Source organism: Suncus etruscus, chromosome 9, assembly GCF_024139225.1.
Source record: "Suncus etruscus isolate mSunEtr1 chromosome 9, mSunEtr1.pri.cur, whole genome shotgun sequence".
NCBI lineage: Eukaryota > Metazoa > Chordata > Mammalia > Eulipotyphla > Soricidae > Suncus > Suncus etruscus.
The window spans coordinates 104,147,193-104,169,841 of NC_064856.1; the positions used below are offsets into that span (position 1 = coordinate 104,147,193).

Genomic DNA, 22,649 nt, shown 5'->3' on the forward strand with positions numbered 1-22,649 from the left:
GCTTAGAGTTTCATGAAGGAAGAAGCTAGCAGAATTGCTTTCTCATTCACCCAGTGGGAACCTCAATTTAGAGATCATGATGATAGTCAATTCTTATTAGAAGAAAAATTATACCCTATTAATAATTTCAAAGTAATCAGACATTTTCTCTCATAAGTATATGATAATTTCTTTTATGCTATCTGAATAAAAATAAAATGTTTGTCCTAAGAATTTTGGTCACACAGACATTCGGCTCCTTTATTATTGCTGTGATGAGTTTAGTGTCTTCATATTATTGTTGTGGTGAGTTTGGTGTCTTTATGCCATCACAGGAAGCAGAAATGTACATGGGATAAAGGTGCAGGGATTTTCACACTCTAACGAAGGTGTTTTATTTCCTATGGCTGGATAAAAACAAACTCAGAAACTACCCCTTCTGGTTTTAATTGTATTTCACAAAGCCCATCCTGATTCTTTTACATTTTCCCAAAGAAATTCTTTTGTGATATGTGCCTGTGACCATTATTGTAAAAGATGAAAGCTTTAAAGACATAATCTGTGGGCACAGAAGATGACAAAGCATCTCAGAAGAAAATAAGGACAAATTGCAGCTAAAATTAAGATATGAGAAGAGGGAATCAAGATGATCAAATGAAGGGACGCTTTTAGAATAATATTGCATGTTTGGAGGGATGATCTGGGAGAAGATCATGATTTTAATTCCTGTAGGGAATTTTTCTGACTCTATATACCAATCTGGAAAAGGAAAGTCATTGGAGGATGGAGTCAAAATAGTGGCGAGACAATGAAGAGCCTGGTGACTGCAGAAAACAAATCAGAGCGGGGCAATCAAGACACAAGTATTTGTGGATAGAAATCCCCATATTAGTGATTTGGAGAAGGGTAAATTGCAAGTTTACCTGGAGGACTGACTACTAAGAGGCATAGATTAAAAACCCTACCAAGAGGTTGGAGAGGGGTGTGGTGTAAGGTAGACAAGCAGTTATTGTCTCATTGTCTATGGCAGTGTAACTGGGAAAATGATGTAGTGGAGATTCTCTGGTTGAGAAACCCTTCACCACCACCATTACTCCTATCAAAAACTTGAGTTAAAAGGTTATAGCCTGATTCACAAGCTATAGAGGTGAGAGCTGGGCTTGGAGACCCCACATGCCAGGAGTTTGTCCCTTGCACTGGTATGTGGTGGGCACTGGGCTGGACAGCTAGCCAAAGAACCGCTGGACTGCCAGTTAGTTCGGTGGGCCAGATTCCCCCATGCCTGAATGGTCTTCATGGCCAGATCTGGTAATCTGGGCCTTGGGGGATGGGATGGGGTGGAGGAAAACACCTTCCCTATCCATTCATTCTCAAGCTGCAGAGGCGAGAGCTGGGCTTGGAGACCCCACATGAGAGCAATTTGTCCCTTGCACTGGTATGTGGTGGGCACTGGGCTGGACAGCTAGCCAGAGAACCCCTGGACTGCTAGTTAGTCCGGGGGGCCAGATTCCCCCACGCCAGAATGGTCTTCATGGCCAGATCTGGTAACCTGGACCTTGGAGGATGGGATGGAGGGAAAACTCCTCCCCTATCCATTCATTCACAAGCTGCAGAGGCAAGAGCTGGGCTTGGAGACCCCACATGCCAGGACAGCTAGCCATAGCAGATTTATCTCAGCCATAGCAGACCTTCTGCAGGGGTGTCTTTTTTTTTTTTTTACTGATAACCATTTTTGCCCGCACGACATATACCCTTTGTAACATCATCTAAAAATACTCTAATTCTTGACTATTTATAGGAAAGGAAATGGAATATCCTATATATGGAGGATAGCACTCAAATAGATCTCTGAAGTCAGTGTCTAACTGAACGTTATGTTCTATACAGTTGTCCTCTCTGACTGTCAAGCCTTATCCTTAAACATTTCATCTATACAATGTATATAGCCTTTCTTCTATATTGCCTTTCCACACCCATAGACCTTTCTACTCCCCCCATATCCCAATCCGTATTTGTTATCTCCCCCTTATTTAACCCTCTTTACCCTCAGTTTTTAACTTGTTAGGCACCTTCCTTGCTACAGTGACATTATTTTCTCATCCACAACCGAGAGGAAAGGTTACACAAACACACACACACACACACACACACACACACACACACACAAAACCCTGGGATATGGCAATGAGAAGGTATGGAGCCAGAGGTTGTTCCCATGACAATATGCTTCAAGAGGGAGAAACCCTGAATCTCTTAGTCCACGGGAATTTCCTTCCTTCCCCAATACGTACTGTGCCTATACAAAAAAAAGATGAGGTAACACCAAACCCTGACACTGCAGCACTTTTTCTAGTTTTGTTTTGTTTTATTTTTATGTTCTTTTTTTTTTGATATTATTTTCCTTCTCTTTTTATCTTTCACTTTTTTCTGTTTCACTTTTGTGGATATTATTCGGTGATTTTTTTTCTTTTTTAGTAGTTGATACCAATTTTTTTCTTCTCTTTTCCTTAACCTTTTTATCTCCAACAGAATAGCATAACTTGAATCACTCAGCCTCATAAATTGAGGGGGGAAAAGAATGATACCAGGACCAGTCATATGAACATGTAGTGTAAATAAAAAATGACCAGACTGGAACACCAAACAGAATAGATACCCAACCTATTACAAGTTGTAAGATGGAGACCAGTTGCACTAGGATTCTGGGGGATAAAGGGGGGATATGTGGGAGACATGCTGGGAACAGGAGTGGAGGGAGGACAACATTGGTGGTGGGAATGCCCTTTATTCATTGTCACTATGTACTGTAAATAATTCTGTGTAATGAACTTCAGTCACAATAAAAAAAAAGGCTATAGCCTAATAATCTCACAAACATGAGTACACAATCAAAACCCTCTTTACCTGGTTCATGGGATTTGCATTGAGTGCAGATTGAGTCTTGGTTAATTCCTAGCCGTATTAAAGTCAATCACACAGCACTATTTTTCCAACCCTGAAGGAATTTTCTGTGATACAAACTAGTAAGACTAAATTAGGAGGAGGAAGTTAAAAACCTTCCATAGACTGACCAGTCAATGGAAAAAGCAATAGAACATCTCCCCTCAAAGTCAATGTCCAGATGCATTCAGGAGTAAGTTCCACCAAATCTTCAAAGACTTAATTGCCTGTATTCCTTATGTCCTCTCAGAATGTTGAAGACAAAAGTACCCTCAGCATGCCATGCATGTGACTGACCCTGACTCAAACTCAGCTCTTCCTAGTCTTCTGAGCATTGCTGAGTTAAGCCTTGGGGTGGGCAGCGTAATTCCTGGCAGTACTAGACCTCAATTCACTATGTCCTAATGCTTGGGCATTGAACCACCAGTCTAGTTTACCAACAATCAGTAATCACTGGGTCTCAGAACCTTCTGGTGCTATGAGAGTCGCATTTCTACCTCTCAAGGAGCAAGCAAGCAAATGGGCAATCTTTAGTGACAGATACTCCTTGAACTTTAACTATATAACAGTGTTACTAAGCTGGGGCAATGAAGGGAAGAAGAGGTGGAGGAGAACAGACACCAGAACAGTGGTGCAGTTCTTTGGCACTTTGGAGGTACTGAAAAGTTAGTCGCTATCTACATCAGACGCATAAATATAAACATGTTTTTATTAGGGTACTTCACCTCTAATAACAAAATAAAAAATGAAAACCAGGGTACAAAACAACTTGGAGGTGAAAAGATAGATTTCAGTTTGTGATTTGCATTTTGCACAGTTTTACTGAACATTCAGACAAAATAAGCATCATTTTTAAGCACCAAAACAAACTATTTTCTAATTCTCAAATCAAATTTTTTAGTTATTTGCTGTGCACATTGTGAACTGTATCCTTTCTAAAAATATGACCAAAAAAGCATCTTTTCTTATCCTTTTTTGGTGCTGAAGTGGTAGCACAGCAGTAGGGTGTTTGCCTTGCACATGGCTGATCCAGAACGGACATGGGTTTGATCCCCGGCATCCCATAATGTCCCCAGACCAGGAGTGACTTCTGAGCAGAGAGCCAGGAATAACCCTTGAGCACTGCTGGGTGTGGCCAAAAACCAACCAACCAACCAAAAGCAAACAAAAAACCTTATGTTTTTCCAGAAAGTATGGTGTGAAAGGCAAGGAAATTTCCCAGGTTGTAGCTTTAAGTCCCTGCTCAAGTGTTGCTTTCTTTGTAAATCTTTGGATAGAATCCTATATACATTTATCTGGTTTAATTGCCATTTCTATTTCTTACAGCAATCTCTGACATATTGATCATAAAACTAGTCCAAAGAAATTTCTAACTAAATTACCAGCAACTCTTTGGGATAGAAATAGTTATCTCTGTCTTTTTCTTCTCCTCCAAACACTCCTAAATCTTGCTTTGTTTAGGTTTATAGATAAAATGGAATGTTCCTGTGGGGACTCAACTGTTAATGGACAGAGGTACGGGTGTTTTGTTTTCAGGTAATTTAATTAATAAAACATTCATTTAAAATTTTTATTACATGAGGGATATCCAGTCAAATTGATAATGAAAATAATTTGGGACAGAGATAAATTAAGGAAAAAAGAGGACTCAGAACAGGTAACTTTCTCTTTGGTCACTCACCTGTGGAGAAGATCGCAGTAAAACAACAGTTCTTAAATATGCGTGCATGACCAGAGATTAAAGGAAAGGCAAAGGGACAAAGTACATCTGGGTAATGGCCTATGAGAGGACGTCACAATGCCAGTGATTCATGCAACACAACTCAGATCTAGATGTCATACATGGAAAAACAAGGCCAGTGAGGACAGAACACAGGACTTCATGCATAGGCCATCATTGAACCTAGAGGTATTCATATAAACTGTAGAATAAAAATAAAGATAAACTAGGACATCTATGTGTTTGTGTATGCACTCATTTCTACATGGATCTCCAAGAATCTACACAGAAAACCAGCACTGACCAGAGAATTTATTTATTCTAATGCCCAGAATGCTGGGCATACATTTATTAATGTATTTCCTCACTGGATAACCCAAGAGTTCCTACCCACTCCCGCCATCTTGCAGAGAAATGGCTCAGTTTTACAACTAATCTCCAAAAGAATATGAAGCTGCCGAATCTTCCCATGCAGATAAAATGGTTCAGGCTGAAACTCTGGGGCCTTCTCAGAAAGGGGCCAGGCAGATTCCCCTTTCTCCCTGGAGCAAGAGTAGCCTACAGTCATACATGTCATCTTTTGGCATAGAAATGTCTCAGTCAAGCCACCAAATTATTCCAGATCTGTAACCACACAACACTTGCAAATTTCATATCACTATCAGCTCATTAGGATCACAGCAAATACGATAGGAAAGTTATGTAGAGACCACTAATCTCAGTGAGCCTAAAGAATGGCATAGAACTGCACTAGCAGCTATCATGACATTGTTAATGAGTGAGAGAAGTAGAATGCCTGTCTTGAATACAGGCAGGAGTGGGGGAGTAGAGGGAGACACGGTGGTGGGAATGCTGCACTGGTGAAGGAGGTTGTTTTGTTTATGACTGAAACCCAACTACAATCATGCTTCTAATCTTGGTGCTTAAATATAGTATTTAAAAAAAGAAAGAATGACAGAAGACTTAAATAACACTAGGAAATAACACGAGGAAATCTTCAATGAAGTTAGTATTCCCACTGTGAGATATATCAATGATCACAAATCGATTCTTCTTGATATGCTTTGATAGTTCCATTTTCCTTTGTGTTGAAACAAAATATGAAATAAATTTGTTTCTGTTTGGAAAGAGAAAGGCTGGGCTGTGGGTGAAAAACTAGGGATATGGGTGGAGGGAAGGCTACATTGATGGTGGGTTGATATTGGAACATTTACTATCTGAAACAATTTGATAAGCCATGTGTGATAATAATTTTTAATGTATTCATCTTTTCTTTCTATATAAAGGCTGATTCTATAACCTGGAAAACAAGAAGGTTATTTTTGAGGACCATTTTTCTACTGCCACTTTGTTGCCAATAAAGTTATTTCTCAACCTGTCAACATGTCTCTGGATAGATTGTCCTCAAGTGGCAGTGAATCTGGTGATTATAATTTGTTCTGCTATGAGGTCTGTAGGAATTGGAATCTTTATGTTCTTATCAGTGCTCTCAGCAAGAGCAGTGGTTGGCATGAAGTCCTGAGTTCCTTGAGAATAAATATATCTGAGAATAAACTTTATTCTCCTATAAATACACATCGGTTAGGTTCACCAATTTCTAAAGATATTGTGAAAAACTGACACAAGGGTTAATACATTTTTGTTAATAAATTATAAATAAATAAAATTTTGTTATAAAAGCATAGTAAATATATATTTATATAATATACATTTTTGGTTTGGGGGCCACAGCCGGTGGTGCTCAGGTGTTACTCTTGGCTTTACTCTCAGAAATCGCTCCTGGCAGGCTCGGAGGACCATATGGGATGCCAGGGATCAAACCCAGGTCTGTCCAGGTCAGCCACATGCAAGGCAAATGTCCTACTGCTGTGTTATCACCCCAGCTCCTATATGTGTGTGTGTGTGTGTGTGTGTGTGTGTGTGTGTGTGTGTGTGTGTGTGTGTGTATATATATATATATTTTTTTTTAGATATATGTACTTTGTTCACACAATCATCTAACTGTTCTGGGGAACAAGAAGACATTTCATGTTCCAGATAAACAATACAATGTCTAATATACTGTCTTGATCATTATTATATAATATTTATTATCTGCAATTATTACATAATTAATAATACAATATTCCAGATAAATGGTACAATATTTAATATACATATATTAAATTTATAATTTAATCAATGGTCTATTATGTTATATGTAACACACAAACATTACATGTATAATATGAAATAAAATGTAATGTCTATAATTGAACTGAAGAATCCCAAATCTGTAAAAATGACCTGTATATTCATTTTGCCATAACCTAGCTATTTATGACACTAAAGTGAAGCAAGTCAAGTTTGTTAAAAAAGAAAAAAAAACATACACCATCATATCCAAGATAAAGTCCTTTTTGCTAAGCCCACCTCAACTAAAAGGAGTGGTACTCAGGGGCTACTCCTGGCTCTGCTCTCAAAAATTACTCCTAGCAAGTTGGGGGTGGACCTTACGAGATGCTGGGGCTCAAACTCAGGTCACCACATGCAAGGCAAATATTCTACCCACTGTACTATCTCTCCGGCCCAGAGATGCAAGCTTAAACCAATCAATGTGCAGTTTCCTGATCTGCACAGAAAGATAAGTTGCAGGATAAGATCCCCTTCCTATCGGCTTTCCTCTGAAGAGAGGAGTCTTTACAGAATAGAAGCTTCAACTTTCTTCTAAGAATCTTGTGCAGGTCTTTGCAGCAAACTAAGTGAAGGAAATATTTCTCCTTTACTTAAACCGTACCAGATAGATCCCCAAATGTGCCTTTATCTCGAGCTCCTTTTTTAAACCTTCTATTCCCTAATTTTTGCCATTCTGAAGAGTTTCCATTGTCTTGCCCCTCCTTACCAATCAAAGAAAACAAAGCAGCACCCATTTTTGTTTTAGCAGATAGTTTGTCCCCATTCTTGCTCTATGGGTAAGTACACTTTCTGTCCTTCTAATGTCTTCCTTGGAAAGGCATTTTCTTTCAGCTTCACCTCTGGACTGTTGAGTTTATTTCTTCCCCCAATGCACCATTTTCTTTTTAGTTTTTCTTTCTCTAACTAATGCTTGAAGTCTTTCCTGTGGGAGTCAAATGAACCTATTACTTGGCAGTAGGCCTGATTAGGCACTCGTGGTAAATAAGAATGTCTGTTTACTCTCAGAAACAAGTTAGGTTTCTGGGATTATATGTTGCTGAAAATCACATAGCTCATATTCCAAAGACATGAAGAAAGAGAAAGAGAATACATATAAAAATAAGATTTAGAGATGCATTAACTAAGACACAGAATTTTTAAACTGCTTCAGTTGTAGACTATGTATAAAATGAAATAGGGCTTGGTCAGGGAAGACGGGCTTTCTAGAAGTGCATATATCATAGACTTGGCTGAATAGGTACATGAGCAAAATATCTAGACAAAGAAGCACATTCTGGTTTATTTTCCCTGTGTTTATTTATCACCTCCTCAACCTCCACTAAGTGGTGTGGGGATTGATTTATTTATTTTGGGGAGAATGAGGATCACGTGGCTGTGTTCAGGGTTTACTCCTGGCTCTTCTATACTTGGGGATCACTCCCGGTAATGCTTAGGGGGCCATATGCAATATTAAGGATTAAACTAGAGTTAGCTGCATGCAAGGTAAGTGCCTTAACCCCTTTATGATCTTTCCAGACAGACTTCTAAATGGTCTGATGATGGTGTTGGAATCATATTCCTAAAACAGTAGTATCAGAAACAACTTTATGTCACACTGTCTTAAAAAGAAATAGCTAAAAAATATGGTCTTGAGGGGCCGGAGTAGTGATGCAGGCTGCAAGGCAGACACACTAACAGTTATTCGATCCCCTGGAATTCTATATGGTCCCTCAAGCCAGGAGTGATTTCTGAGCACATAGCCAGGAGTAACCCCTGAGCATCACCGGGTGTGGCCAACCCCCAAAATAAAGATCTTGAGCATGGTAATAATACCCAGAGACTATAGAGATGAGGGCTGGAAGGACCAGTCCAAGATATGAAGCTTACCACAAAGAGTGGTGGTGAGTGCAGTTAGAGAAATAACTTCACTGACAACTATCATAACAATGGTAGTGAGTGAGATAAATAGAATCCCTGCCTTGAAAACAGGCAGGGGGTGAGGGAGATGGGAGATGGGGGGCATTGGTGATGGGAATGTTGCATTGGTGAAGGGGGTGTATTTTTTATGACTGAAACCCAACTATAAACATGTTTGTAATCACAGTGCTTAAGGAAAGATATTATTAAAGAAATGGTCTGATCTGATATTTTGTATATACCACTACTCCCAGCAGAATTAGTCTGCAGGCATCTCAAATGTCTTTATTTCAATCTAGGTCTGCTTGGGAGCAGAGTAGAAGGACAAGACCACACAACTGGAATAAAGTTTAATAATTCTTTAATCCATCTACCAACAAGACTCCCACACTGGCCAGTGAAGGCCACCTCCTGAAGGAGATGAGCTCTGCCCAAGATCATGGTAAAGACTAGAGAGGGAAAGGATATAAGGAGGTTCCAGCTTTCTGATGATCTTTAAAATGACTGGCTATTGTCTAGGGTACCTTCCTACTGCTCGCTTGTCCTTCCCTGATAGGCTATCTGATATGGCCAGGCAGCTTGATGCGGTGCCTGTGGAAATAGGCTTGTGAAGACCTAGCATGTGGCTTATACCACAGTCTTCAAAATGGCATCTCTCTCTGCTCAGAACCTGAGAAGTCTGCCATGTGGCCTTTACAAAATGGCATCCCTCCTTGTTCAGAGTTTAGGACCCAATAGTTCCTAGCAAGTCACCTACTCAGTTTTGCTCTTCATCATAACAAGAAAAGCCCTATTGATTTTAATCAGTGCAGAAAATTATCTGTGTGACAAATATCATCAGTGTGAAGATAGTTATCATAGTCATGCATGAGCCAACCACCTGACTGCCCATTGCGGACACACTGTGAGAAGAAGTCTCCAAGGCTCATTTACCCATTTTCTTCTTCACTGAATAGCCTGGTTGATTTTAAAATGGGTGAGGAAATCAGAAGCAGAAAAGATATTGCACTTCCAAGCTTACAAGAGGCCTCGGAGTAAGTACAGGAATTTTCTTCCCTTATTGCTAATCATTTAAAAAACCAAGGATAGTTACAGAGCTGCCAATTTGTGTACTTAGGCATGTTCCCAACTAATTTAATTCAATATTTAATTAAATATATTTATTGAATATTAAAAAAACCCAGTTATTTGATATACTTGCCCAAAAGTTTTCTCTGGTTGGTTGGTAAGAAGTTATTTTTGCTTTATATGTGAGTAAGGAGTAAATAAATTTTCAAGCAAAACCATCTCTTTTGAGAGTGACAAAGGGGGATTTTACTTTAAATACAATTTTTATGCCACTTTTAATGGATAATTGGTAACAGGATAATGGTCTTCCTGGTTAGTATTGAATACTTTTGATGATATTACTAAGATACCTTTAAGATCTTACCCTTTGTTTAGGAGAAATATGTCTTTGAAGTTCAAACTGGTACTGTTGTATAATTTATTTTTCTTTGAATATCAATTATAACTATATGTTAAATCTTGTCATTAAAGATTTTTAGAGATATAGAATGATGAATTTGGGGCATCGATAGAACTTTAAAATATTCATGATATCTCCAGGCTTTAGAAGGAACAATATTTCTAGTTTCCTTATCACTTGCAAACAGGAAAAATTCAAATGATTCTTTGAAACCATTTTTTTATAATTTTTATTATGAATTATGAGAACAAAAAATGCAAAGAAAGAGGATAAGGTAAAGTTACAGTGGAAGGACACCCATAACATAATTATCAGAAGAAGTCCCCTTGCTGATATCTTAACTTTGAACTTTCACCAAAGAAAGTTAAGATAAATAAAACAGAATCCATGTGCAATTACTTTGTCCCTCAAGTCCCCAGATTGTAGCACATTATAATATTTATTAACAGCACACAAGGCAATCTAAAGCCATCAAACTTACATAACTCCTTAAACATTAGAGGCATAGTATTTTTTACATTTCCATGTACATGCATATTAGCTTAAGTTAACCTCAAATTTTAAGTGGGTGTGTTTTAGGGATTAGAGTCAAAGGAGCACAGTAAAAACGGTGTTAGAGTGGCAATTGTTGTTTGCATAGGCCCACCAAAATATGAGAGGCATGGAAAGGAATAGCCTTGGCCTAAATACAAAGAGATCCTACCCCTGAAGTTTCCTGGCATAAGACCAGCTCTAGGCCTCAGGAAAGTTATCGTTCACTCCAAGACATTGTCCGTAGCGCCAACACACTTATCACACAGTCTCTGTTGTTGGTCTCATGTTTCTGTATTAAAGATTCTGGAATCTGCATGTCCTACATTGAAGTCATGATGTGGAGTGCCTTCTCGTTTCACCTCACCATGAAAGGGGAATGCAGGAAGCCCTGTCCTGTAAGCAGGTTGTTGTTGTTAAGTCTTCTCAGTGTTAAGGGAAGTCTCTTTTGAGCAGGACGATGTCTGAGCAGTGGTAGGGTCTTCCGTGGTAGAGGATTGCTTCCAGGTGATGTTATAGACAAACCTCACCATAAAGGGGCAATACAGCAAGCCCTGTCCAGTAAGCAGGTCATTGTTCTTGTTGTCTTCTCAGTGTTAAGGGATGTCTCTTTTGAGTAGATCGATGTCAGAGCAGCTGTAGGGTCGTCCCTGGTACAGGAATGCCTCCGGGTGATGTTATATACAACCTTGGATGTTTTGTAAATGTCTTCTGTAGATCAAGGGGTAAATGGAGAATGCCCATTCTTCTGAGGCCTGTGCCAGGTCTTTATGTCAATGTTCAGGGTGTAAGGTCTCATTGCACTACAAGATTTGTGTGTTCCCATTTCTATTAGATAAGAACTTATTGGTATGTATAGTATTTTCCCATGTTAGTGTGCCTAGGCAAACAAGATATAAAGCCACGTGGTGCTATCAGATATATGGGGGCATAAGAACATTTCCAACAAGACCCATGACTTGGTTCAAACATAAGTATTAAACTGAGGGATTCTTTCACACCAAATTCCATATTGAGCAGTTCACAAAGAGAAGATAAAAAACATGGGGGGGGGGATCATCACTGTATAAGAAAGTAATTAGCAAAAGTTATAGCCATCAAAGAAAACACCCATAAAATGTTGAAAAGATATGTGTCCTTTTTATGCCTTTTAAAATAGTTGGGTGGGTGTTAACTCTAGGGCACCACTTTGGTCTGTGAATTAGGACTCAACAGTACTTAAGTTAGAAAGGGTAAAAAAGGAGTAATGATGATAGGAGATAAAGAAGTTAAAGAGAAATATAAATTTATGAAGGGGTATGCAAAAGGGCAGAGTACAAAATGGACATTCTGCATACATAAAAACATAATTCAATGGTAGTGAGTACTATTAATGTTTCTTGTGAGAGTACTATTAATGTTTCTTGTGCACGCGGGGGTAAATGTAGACTGGACAGAGATTACCAGCACCAGCCAAACCTCCTCCTGCTAGACTCCCGGCTCCCAGGAAGGAGAGATCCTTCAAGAAGCTGGGAGAACAGAAGTTCAGAGCCCCACCCAGACCCTCCCTAAGGAGCCGCATGGATAGTGGGGGAAGGCCTAGGGTACCTTCAAGCTCCACCAAGGGACCCAACTCACCGGCTTGCCCAGGCGTGTGACCCGGGGAAGCCCTGGAGATCTGGAGCAAGGCGGCAGAGGGGTGCTGGGGTTACCCAAGTCCCGCACCCCCCCTAGGCCTGGCCAAGCAGGCCTCCGGTATGGCGTGGGCCTGCCAAACCTCCTCCTGCTAGACTCCCCTGAAACCATTTTTTAATAGATGTGAAATTGAGTGTGATATCAACAAAATGTATTCATATACATTTCTATGTTAAAAAGGCAATGAGATGCATAAACATTTATTTGATTTTTTTATCTTTAATGTTGTGCATAAATTATGGGAAACAGCTTGATAGTTTACCCTGGATTATAATAAGAAAATTGGCATGTTTTTCCTTCTTTTTGGTTCATCTAATCATAAGTATTGGCCACTAATTTGAACACTCTTGAGTTTGAGGGGTCTAATTAATTCAGTGAAAATTTTCATTGCAGACTTGTTTCTAAAACAATTGTGCTGTTTTAATCAATTGATAGGTTTAAGCTTAGGCTTTCCATGCAGGGGAACTGGGTTCCATCCTTGCCCTGAATGCTCCTCTGAGCATTGCCAGAAGCAGCCTTTGAGCACCGGAGACTGTGTCCTTCAAATAAAAACCAAATAAAAACAATCGTAATTCTGCTTTCTGCAACTGAGAATTTCGCATAAGGAGTTAGAGAATTTTTTGCATGACTGAATTTGCGTTTTCACAGTGTGATTGAGCATGCAGAAGAACCTTTCCAAGACAACCCACTGCTAGAGAAGCCTTCTAAGACTCCCCAATCTCGGCCGCAACGTACCTGGATGACAGTTCTGCGGAATGAACTGGAATTCCTGGGGGTGAGTGAACCTCGTATAGGCTGAGTAGAGACAGACTCTAGGAAAGAGTATTTGGCTGGGTCGGTTAATGTTTTCACCTTGATTCATGAGACATGAAGGTCTAGTAGAGCTATACCAACTGGGCACCGTGGAATAGTCATTGGGAGACATTTGTTCTTGAAAAGTTGGATAAGAATGTTGAATAGAATCTGGCGATTGCTGGTGCATTAATTTAACATCTTACTATTAGGAATTTTGTGGAGTAAGGATGGGGATGAGGAAGATGGACATGGTTCGAGCCATAGATGGTGGTACTCAGGGATTGCTTTCTCCTGGTTCTAGAAGGGATGCTTTTTGTTGTATTTGGGGGACCAGGAATAGAACCTGGATCTCCTGTATGCCAAGCGTGTAAAGATCCATAGAGGAATTTCTCTGACCCTGGGAAGGATTTATAATTTTGTAAATTATATGTTTATATTTATTATATTAATCATGTTATATTCCTAAAATTATAAATTATATTTATAAAATATTTACATTTATTATATATTTATAAATTATTATATTTCATTTATGAAAATACCCATTATTAATATTTATCATTATTAAGCTAATAAAGGCATATACAAAAGAAATATATCAACTGTCCCTGCATTGTGTTATGTTTCTATTAAGTCTGAGAATGCTAGAGATATAAATATATAACATATTTAGATAATTTCTCAAGACTGCTTAAGACACTACAGCAATTTCTCATACTTGGTCTCAATTTTTTTTTTGTTTTGGGGCCACACCTGGCAGTGCTCAGGGGTTACTCCTGCTTTTGAGCTCAGAAATTACTTCTGACAGGCTTGAGGGACCATATGGGATTCCTAGGATCAAACCCAAGTTGGCAATGTACAAGGCAAATACCTTTCCTACTATGCTATTTCTGCAGCTGTTGGTCTCAATTTTAAAGACATTCATACACACTTGGGGATAAATGTTTATATTTCATAAAACATATGCATTTTTTACAGGTAACACAAGTTATGATTGCTTTAATATGCCTTTATTTTGGAACAATCATCTGCTCTGTAATCAAGATTTCAGAACTTGAAAAAGATATTTTTTCGTCATTCAAAGTGGGCTACCCATTTTGGGGAGCCGTACTTGTGAGTATATATACCTAAAATTGTCTCTAAAATAACATTATACATGCTTGTCATTTACCCAGATCAAACTTAACCAATTGCTATTTACACTATTTGAATTTAGATTATATAAATGCATTTATAACATCATTATAACATTTGTCACACTTTTATCAGATGAAATACTTGAGATTAATAAAAGTAAAATGACCAAATGTCGGCCCTAAAATTTTAGAATCCAAATATGGGGGAGGAGAACCCACTCCTTATATAATTTATCAATTAACTTTTCTTTGTGAAGAGTGGGAATACTGTTTCAATAGAGATAACCAGATCAAAAGGTGTTCAATGAACTCCTATTATGCTGTAGAAAGTCGTCTATGTGTTTTTATATCCTAAGTTTGTATTTACTGTACTGCTTAGAAACTAGAAAATTTGTTGAGATCATAAAGATATAGTCCTTAAAGAGTTATAATCAACAATCAGTTGCACAAATTTAAGAAATATAATTGTATTTTGACATAAGTAAAAATAACCCAAAACATTAACATATCAATATCATGGGTAGACTCATCACCTCAGACAGGTTTCTTGCATATCCCTTGATAATTTTTCTACTTCTCTTCCTCATCATTCCTCAAGTCATCTCTGTCATCATATTCAGTCATTAATGAGTAGTTTGCCTAATCCAATGTTTTTATAAAAGAAATTGAACATCATATTCTATTTTCCTATCGAGATTTCTTTGCTTATCAGTATTTTCATCAACTCATGTTGATTTTCTATCAGTACTTCATTCACAAGGACATATATTATTTTTGCTTATTTTACTTTATCCTGGTGAAAGTAATAGTTAGTGATATGGTTACAATAGTATAAATATTTCTGTGGGAATTTATTTTTGGTGTATAAAGTTACGGCACAACCAACACCACCAGGGTCAAAGATCCTCCATTTTACATCACTTCTAGTTTGCTTTTTCCTGATAGCCCACATCTCATACTTTCCTCACTCACTTGTTTCTTGGTAACATCAGTTTTGTAGTGAAAGTTTAAAGGTTACTATTAACACTGCCCATTCTCTTGATTTCTTTTTTTTTCGTGGGGAGCGGGGAACCTAGACTACTCAGGGATTCCTCCTGGCTCTGTATTCATGAATAACTCCTGGCAGGGGTGGTGAGCCATATGGGTTACTGGGGATTGAACCCAAGTTAACTGCTTGCAAGGCAAATAAATGTTTTCCTTGCTGTGCTATTGCTCTGACCCTGATTTATATATATAAAACGCTGGCTCCAATTTTTCCTTATATAATGCGAGTGAAATAATTTAGCATGTGTCCTTCCTCTGATTTATTTCACTTCACATAATCCCTTCTAATCAAATCCACATATTATTGAATGTCAAGGTTTCATTTTACCATTGAGTAGTACCCCTATTGTTACTATATGCTAGAATTTCTTTAGTCATCTTTTTTTGGACATTTCAGTTTTTTACAGATCTTGGCTATTGTGAACAGTGCTGCAATGAACATAGGTATAACCTTAAAATGATCTCACCAAGTTGGTCTTTACTTGCTAATTACTTACAATTAGGATCACTTGTTAAGGACTATCTGAAACTGTTGCTATATTTTATGCGAAATAATTTTCTACTATCATTCTATCCCAAACACTTTGCTTATTAAGTATTTCCCAATTCATCCCAGAATCTGGATCATTGATATGCTTTTGAATCCCTGCAGTTGGCTCTAGTTCTAATAAACTTCCAAGCACATTTTCATCATTTGCATATATAGAATATATGCCAGGGTCTGTATATATACATATATATATATATCACAAATATATTTTTGCCTAAAGGAGTTGTTACTGACACATAGGACATGTATACAGAAAAACTGTTATAATAACACCAGAGGAATGTTAATGTGGAGCCAAGCTTTAAGTGCTGTTAACACCAGCTACTCCAGTAAAGTTCAATGAATCATTAGATTTTAATGGATTCGATGAATCCACCTAGGAAGCCTGGCAGAAATGAAGACGCTCAAGTCCTATTCAGAACCACATGGAATAAGAATCTGTACATTTTACAGTAAAATTGTGTGATTCAGATGCCCATTTAATTTGAAAGAGCAATCTATGAGGGGAAAAAAAAGAGGAAGAAAAAAAAAGAAGGGAACACTAATGAATAACTCTATAGAAAACCCATAACTTTACCTTATGCTGTTGGTTAAGGGGAAAAGTGACATAGAAAACTCCAGACTTACTGTGATCTCTCCTTCTTCCTTTTGAACAGTTTGCTATATCTGGAATTTTGTCAATTATTTGTGAAAAGAAAAATGAACTTTACCTGGTGAGTTATAATTCTTTTGCCATCGTTGAGGAGATTAAAAAATACACCTAGAATTTGGAGGGAGTCACAGTGTCTCCTGAAACATGTAAATATATGTAAACAATCATTTATGTATTTAATATGTAAATATATTATGAGCTTATATTATATGAATATAGTATGAGGACATATGGCTTTATTACTCTGTTCTACATTGGATATAATGGCTAAAACATGAAAGTAAATTATCAACTGTGTCATTTGAAGAAGAATAAAGTGGAAGTACTTTGAAACTTTATTTAAAAATGTTCCCACTTCATACACTTGCCCCTGAATCAATCATCTGTCATGAAATAAATGATTCATTTTAATGAAAAATACAATATGGCGTGCTCGCTTCGGCAGCACATATACTAAAATTGGAACGATACAGAGAAGATTAGCATGGCCCCTGCGCAAGGATGACACGCAAATTCGTGAAGCATTCCATATTTAAAAAAAAAATACAATATGGGGAGAGATCATGTGCATTCCTGGTAAGAAAGTGATCAAATCATATTAAACAATAACTGTACATCCACAATTTTCTTTTTCAATTTGTATTTGGAACCAATGCAGAGTTTACTAGTTGCCTCCTGCCCTGAAAATATAGATAGGCTGATAGAATATACTGAGCGGTGTAAGCCCAGATCTAAGTGTGTATTCTTTACCTCCAGGTCTGGGGGCGCCTGGGAGCAAATTCTGTCAGCATCATCGGGTCAGGAGCAGGAATCGTCCTCCTGTGTATGAACTTAAGGAAGAGCGCAGCTTCTATTTCTGGTTGCAAGAAAGCTAAACAGATAGATTTCTGTTTTCTGGCTTCTTTTTCCACTGTATGTATTGCTTGTGGAAATGGTGTGAATTTAGGTCTTGATCTAAATAAGAAAATTCTATTTCTATAAACTAGAATACTCTTTTCAACGCTTCAATATTTTTGTTGCTTCTGTCATAATTTAGTGTTCTAGGGTCATGCAGATAAATACTTTATTCCTAGGTGAACCTTGAGTTATTTTCCCACATTTAAGTCACTTCATAAAAACTGATCACAGACATTAGGGGTTGATGAGGACAACAGCACCGTGGAGACATCTAAGGATAACTCTGCTGTCTTTTGTTGTTGTTGTTGTTATTGTTCAATAGGAAATTGTAGCCATAATCCTGTGTCTCACCATTCTGGGTTTTTGCTGTGCTGTGTCACTCACAGTTTATGGAGTTGGAGACATGATCAAAAAAAGTCAGGTAGGTGGTCACTTGGTATTACATCCTGATAGCAGGGAAGCTAAAAGGATTTGTACTTTCTCATTAAAAAAAAAAAAAAAGGCAAACAAACGTTTCTTCATGAACATTTTTTTTTTAAAAGACTTGCTTCACCAAGTTACGTTTTGGGTTCCAGTTTTCATATTGTAAATCAATTTCTACTTGAAGGAAATCCATAGCTCAGCCAGTATGATGGAGGGTTAAGAAAAGAGGATCTTTGTCCTTTTCGGAAATGAAAATGCTTCAAATTGTGTTGAGCATAAGAAGTGTATGATCGTGTAACAAGTGATGGGAACAGTGTCTGGCTTATTTCCTGTTCAAGTGTAATTCCCTTACTACTTTGTATTGCTCCTTCTTTTCACCTTCCCAGGTCCTCTTTTCTCATTCTTCATTTTCCCCTAATGCATGAGAGTACCAGATGCATTTTTATTTTTTCTGCCTCAGGCATTACAGCTTTTATGTGGAAAAAAAAACCCTCAAATATTTAATACACATACACTTCTCAAATATCCTAGATAAAACATTGTCTCCAATTGCTCACTCACTGATATGACTGATATGACTCACTGTTCAAGTCCAACAGCTTTATTTTTTAAATTATTTTCCTTTGAAAACAAATAAGATGGAAGACGCACCAAAGCTTAGATGTCACAATCTCACCAATGTGTCACTGAGAGATATTGGCTCTTTAAGCTCACACGGAAAGCAATCTAGCTTAGTTTGTAAGAATTGGAGAGAATATGTAGATAAACTTCTAGAAAAGATTTCCAGTGGTAAAGGTTCCTTGGTACTTTTACTATCTAATAATTTTAGCCAATATTTATAATATTATAAATCATAAGATTCACTTATACTAATCTATATTATTAAATCAATAAATATAATAACTGATTAAAATGAATGATTAATAAATATTTAATTCATAATTTGTTGTGAATACTTCTTAATAACCAACAATTATAATAATTAATAAAAGCATTGATGCATCGGTAATTTAATCAATAGCGTATGAGTAATTGATCATGTGCTTATGCTAGTATAGATTATGGCATAATAATAGTGAAATATCTAATATCTTGTTATCTAATAAACTATCAAATAATGTTTCCTCATTAGATTCCAGAAGATCGTCTATATGAAGAAGTAAACATATATTCATCTATTTACTGTGAGTTGGAAGACAGAGAGAACAAGCAGCTTACTGATTCTCCTCCTGATTCGTAAAATCATGTGCTCAGATCATGTGACCTATGGCAAATGGTTCAGAATGTCTTGATCTGTGTTTAAAGGGTTACTAACAACACTTCTCATCTGTGTTTAAGGGGATTCTGCCAACATTGCTAACTGAGGATCTGAAAGTTGAACAATTATGCATTCCCCAGATGGCAATAATTAGTTTTAATTATTTCTGTGGATCTAAATGAACCCAGGCCCACTTGCAGAGGTGATTGATTCCTATTGTTTTCTGTTATTATCTCATACCCATCCTATCTGGGAAGTCAACATATAAAAAGTAATACTTTACTATGTACTAATAATTGTGGGACTAGAAAATCAGGGGAACCTTGGTTGAGAATTGAGCTAAAACTTGGAAAGTTAGATCATATTTATTCCTGAGTTTTGGAAATTCACCCAAGCAAGATGTGCACGATATTTTTTTATCCCCTCACTGGACCATGGGCATCTTGAGGGAAAAGTCCATTGAGATCTCACAGGTATTTGAAGTTGCCAACATTTATGTCTTTCATAATAGGGTTACCAATTTTTAACATTCTATGGATGTCCAGTACATATTTCTGGGTTAGAAATCTTAAAGTAGAAAAGCGAAAAAGAGAGAAAGAAATGATCCTGAATTGAATTTGGAAGCAATTAGGAGGACAAATGGACAAATCTTAGGAGCTGAGTTAAGAATATAAATGAATATTTGAATAGACTTTGCAGGCAAGTATTAAACCTGTGGTGTATTCATATTAGGTTATCAGGCTATCTTTTTTCCTGTTTGTGTTCAGTCATATGGTATATTTATCTCTGATGATCAAATGCAGGAGTCTGCAGTAGAATCTTAGACCTACTGCTTGAATTAAGGGACTAATAACAAATCATTTAATAATATTTTCACATAATCTGGATTTTCTCATATGTAAAATCAAGATATTAGAAATTATTTTTCAGTTGGCCTTAAAAGGCAATTATGAAAACACAGTATAAATTAAAAGTGTTCTAAAAAAGAGATTATTATAAAAATATACTTGGGTCACATGTATATCTAAGCAATGTCCAAATCTTAAACGTTTCTAATATTTAACTCTGTGCACTTTATATTACTTTAAAAGGCTCTAATACAACTTCAACTTGAATGTACTTTGTACTTAATAATTTCTAATAAATTGACTCTAAGTGCATTTTATATTCATTTAAAATTTTCTGATACATCTTCAACTTGAATGTACTTTGGGCTTCTCCACTTCACAAGTTTTCCCTGGCTTGAAATGTTCTCTGATTGCCTAAGTGGAATCTTCTTTAACATTTATCTTAAATTTTATTTTAATATTTAAATTTTTCTGGTTACAACTTTTATTTTCCCTTGGTTAACAATTTTTCATACCAAATACATACAAAAATGTACACAACATACATAATTTTCTATATGAAAAGATTTTATGTCCCTTCAACAATACAAAAATATATTTTGGGCAATGAAATTATTAGTCTCACAAAAGTATGTGCATTTTTTGAATCAGGAACACATTCACTGGCACAATGACATAGAAAGACTAAGGTCAAAAAACACTTTCTAATACTAATGGAACTGTTTTTATTAAAGGGGTGTAGTATGAACAGACCTAAAAAGTCAGCTCAGTTTTAGGCTCTGATTTTTAGGAAATTTTACCAGAGAAAAGTGGAGAATACCCCAGGACATATAATAGAGTTCTGGTAAAGAAAAATATCTGGAAATATAGATTTTGTTTCATTTTAGAGAAACCATTATTAAATGAAGCAGACGCATTCTCTAACAGAATTACTTTGGGATAAAAGTGAAGTCAAATGAATTTTCCATACAAAAATAGAAAGGTATAAGGTGCAAAACTTAGAAAACTGCCTTGTTATAATAGACATCAAGTAGCCCTGAATAGAGTGATCCAAAAATGAGAGAATAGTTAGCCATAAGACATAGTATTTGCTGACTTTGCAGAAGTCCACACTGATAAGTCAGTTCCAGACTACTCATGGAGATGAAACAGTGAAAACAGCAAAGGTGAGTGAGAACAAAAAGAAGTCAGAGAAATTAATAATCAGGGTGATGATATGAGTAAAAGAATAAGACATCTGTAAAGGTAATGGAAGGAAAGAGGAAGTGATAAATGACCTTAGATGGTCAATAGAAGAGGGAGAGAGATAGACGCAGAATAGTCTCACTCATCTATGGGTTTTAAGAAAAATAAAAGACATCCTTGCAATAATTTTCAGAGACAAAAGAAAGGAAGGCTGGAAATTCCAACTCACTACATGAAGCTCACCACAAAGAGTGATGAGTAGTTAGAGAAATAACCACATTGAGAACTATCCTAACAATGAGAATGAAAGAGGAAAGTAGAAAGCCTGTCTAGAGTACAGGCAGGGGTGGGGTGGGGAGGAGGGAGATTTGGGACATTGGTGATGGGAATGTTGCACTGGTGAAGGGGGGTGTTCTTTACATGACTGAAACCCAACCACAATCATGCTTGTAATCAAGGTGTTTAAATAAAGGTATTAGTTAATAAAAAAGAGAAGGAAATAGACATAATCAAATGGAAATTTCTGCTAGCAAGTAATAAAATATTATGTTGTTTAAAAAACAGTAGTAGCAAAAAATTATTCAAATTTATCCAAAAATTATCTAAATCACTAAAAATTTAATGATGTTGAAATTTAGATGTTATAAATTTGGGGCATTGAGTCATGCCCAACAGAGATGCTCTGTAGTTTCTACACTTCTGGCCCAGAGCCTTCCTCATTAGGGATTCCTCAAGAGAGTTCTTGTCCTGGGGAAGTGACTCCTCTTTCCCCTACATCCCTATGCCTGCTGAAAAGCCACAACTAATAAGTTACTTCTGCTGGCTAATATGTCTTCCATACTTCTGTCTTAGTGAATCATATCCCTCTTCCCACTCTTGATTGCTAATTGACTTCCTTGCTGGTACTGTTGTAATATGGATTTAATTAAAACAATTAAATCCAATTGTTCAGGTAAAACAGTTTAATTAAACTCCTAATTAAAACTAAGTTTAGAATTGCATTCCAATTGACTTGAGGGTTAAGGTGAGACCTCCCACTTACCATGACAGTGAGAACTATTGACAGTTGAAGCTTGATAATACATGAACATGGCAAGACTCAGATGGAGTGAGTCAGCCAGAAAACATATAGAACTTCTGTACTCCTCTCCACCCCTAGCTCTTTAGACCTCTTCCATCTGGATATTCCTGAGCTATATCCTTTTTGCCATCTATAGGTAATCTAGCAAATAAGAGTTTTCCCAAGTTCTGTGAGTCACCAAAGCAAATTAATCCTAAAAGTTCTTTTAGGAGCCTTTATTCAATTTCTCCAGTAGTACAGAAACACTAAATCTAAAGTAGAGGGCAGGGAGAAATACTAACTCCAAAGGGAGAAAAACTAAATCTAAAATGGGGGGTAGGGAGGATTTAAAAATTCTGTAAGACTGAGAATTTGTTATTATTTTCTGGCAAGTCGAAGCTGAATTGGGTTAACTGTT

The 22,649-nt window shown here is 37.0% G+C and overlaps 1 protein-coding gene and 1 non-coding gene across 2 annotated transcripts; both read left to right on the plus strand.

Annotated features, from left to right (window-relative positions):
* The first annotated feature begins 9,577 nt into the window (after positions 1-9,577).
* MS4A2 (membrane spanning 4-domains A2) lies at positions 9,578-19,120 on the plus strand. The gene is made up of 7 exons (XM_049780850.1): positions 9,578-9,744; positions 13,032-13,158; positions 14,157-14,291; positions 16,565-16,621; positions 17,317-17,472; positions 17,780-17,878; positions 19,013-19,120. Exons 1-7 carry the CDS (start codon positions 9,578-9,580, stop codon positions 19,118-19,120), a joined length of 849 nt encoding a protein of 282 aa, XP_049636807.1.
* Positions 16,990-17,096, plus strand: LOC126019645 (U6 spliceosomal RNA). Its single transcript, XR_007499277.1, has one exon. It is a non-coding gene; the product is annotated as a U6 spliceosomal RNA (small nuclear RNA).
* Positions 19,121-22,649: the final 3,529 nt, after the last annotated feature.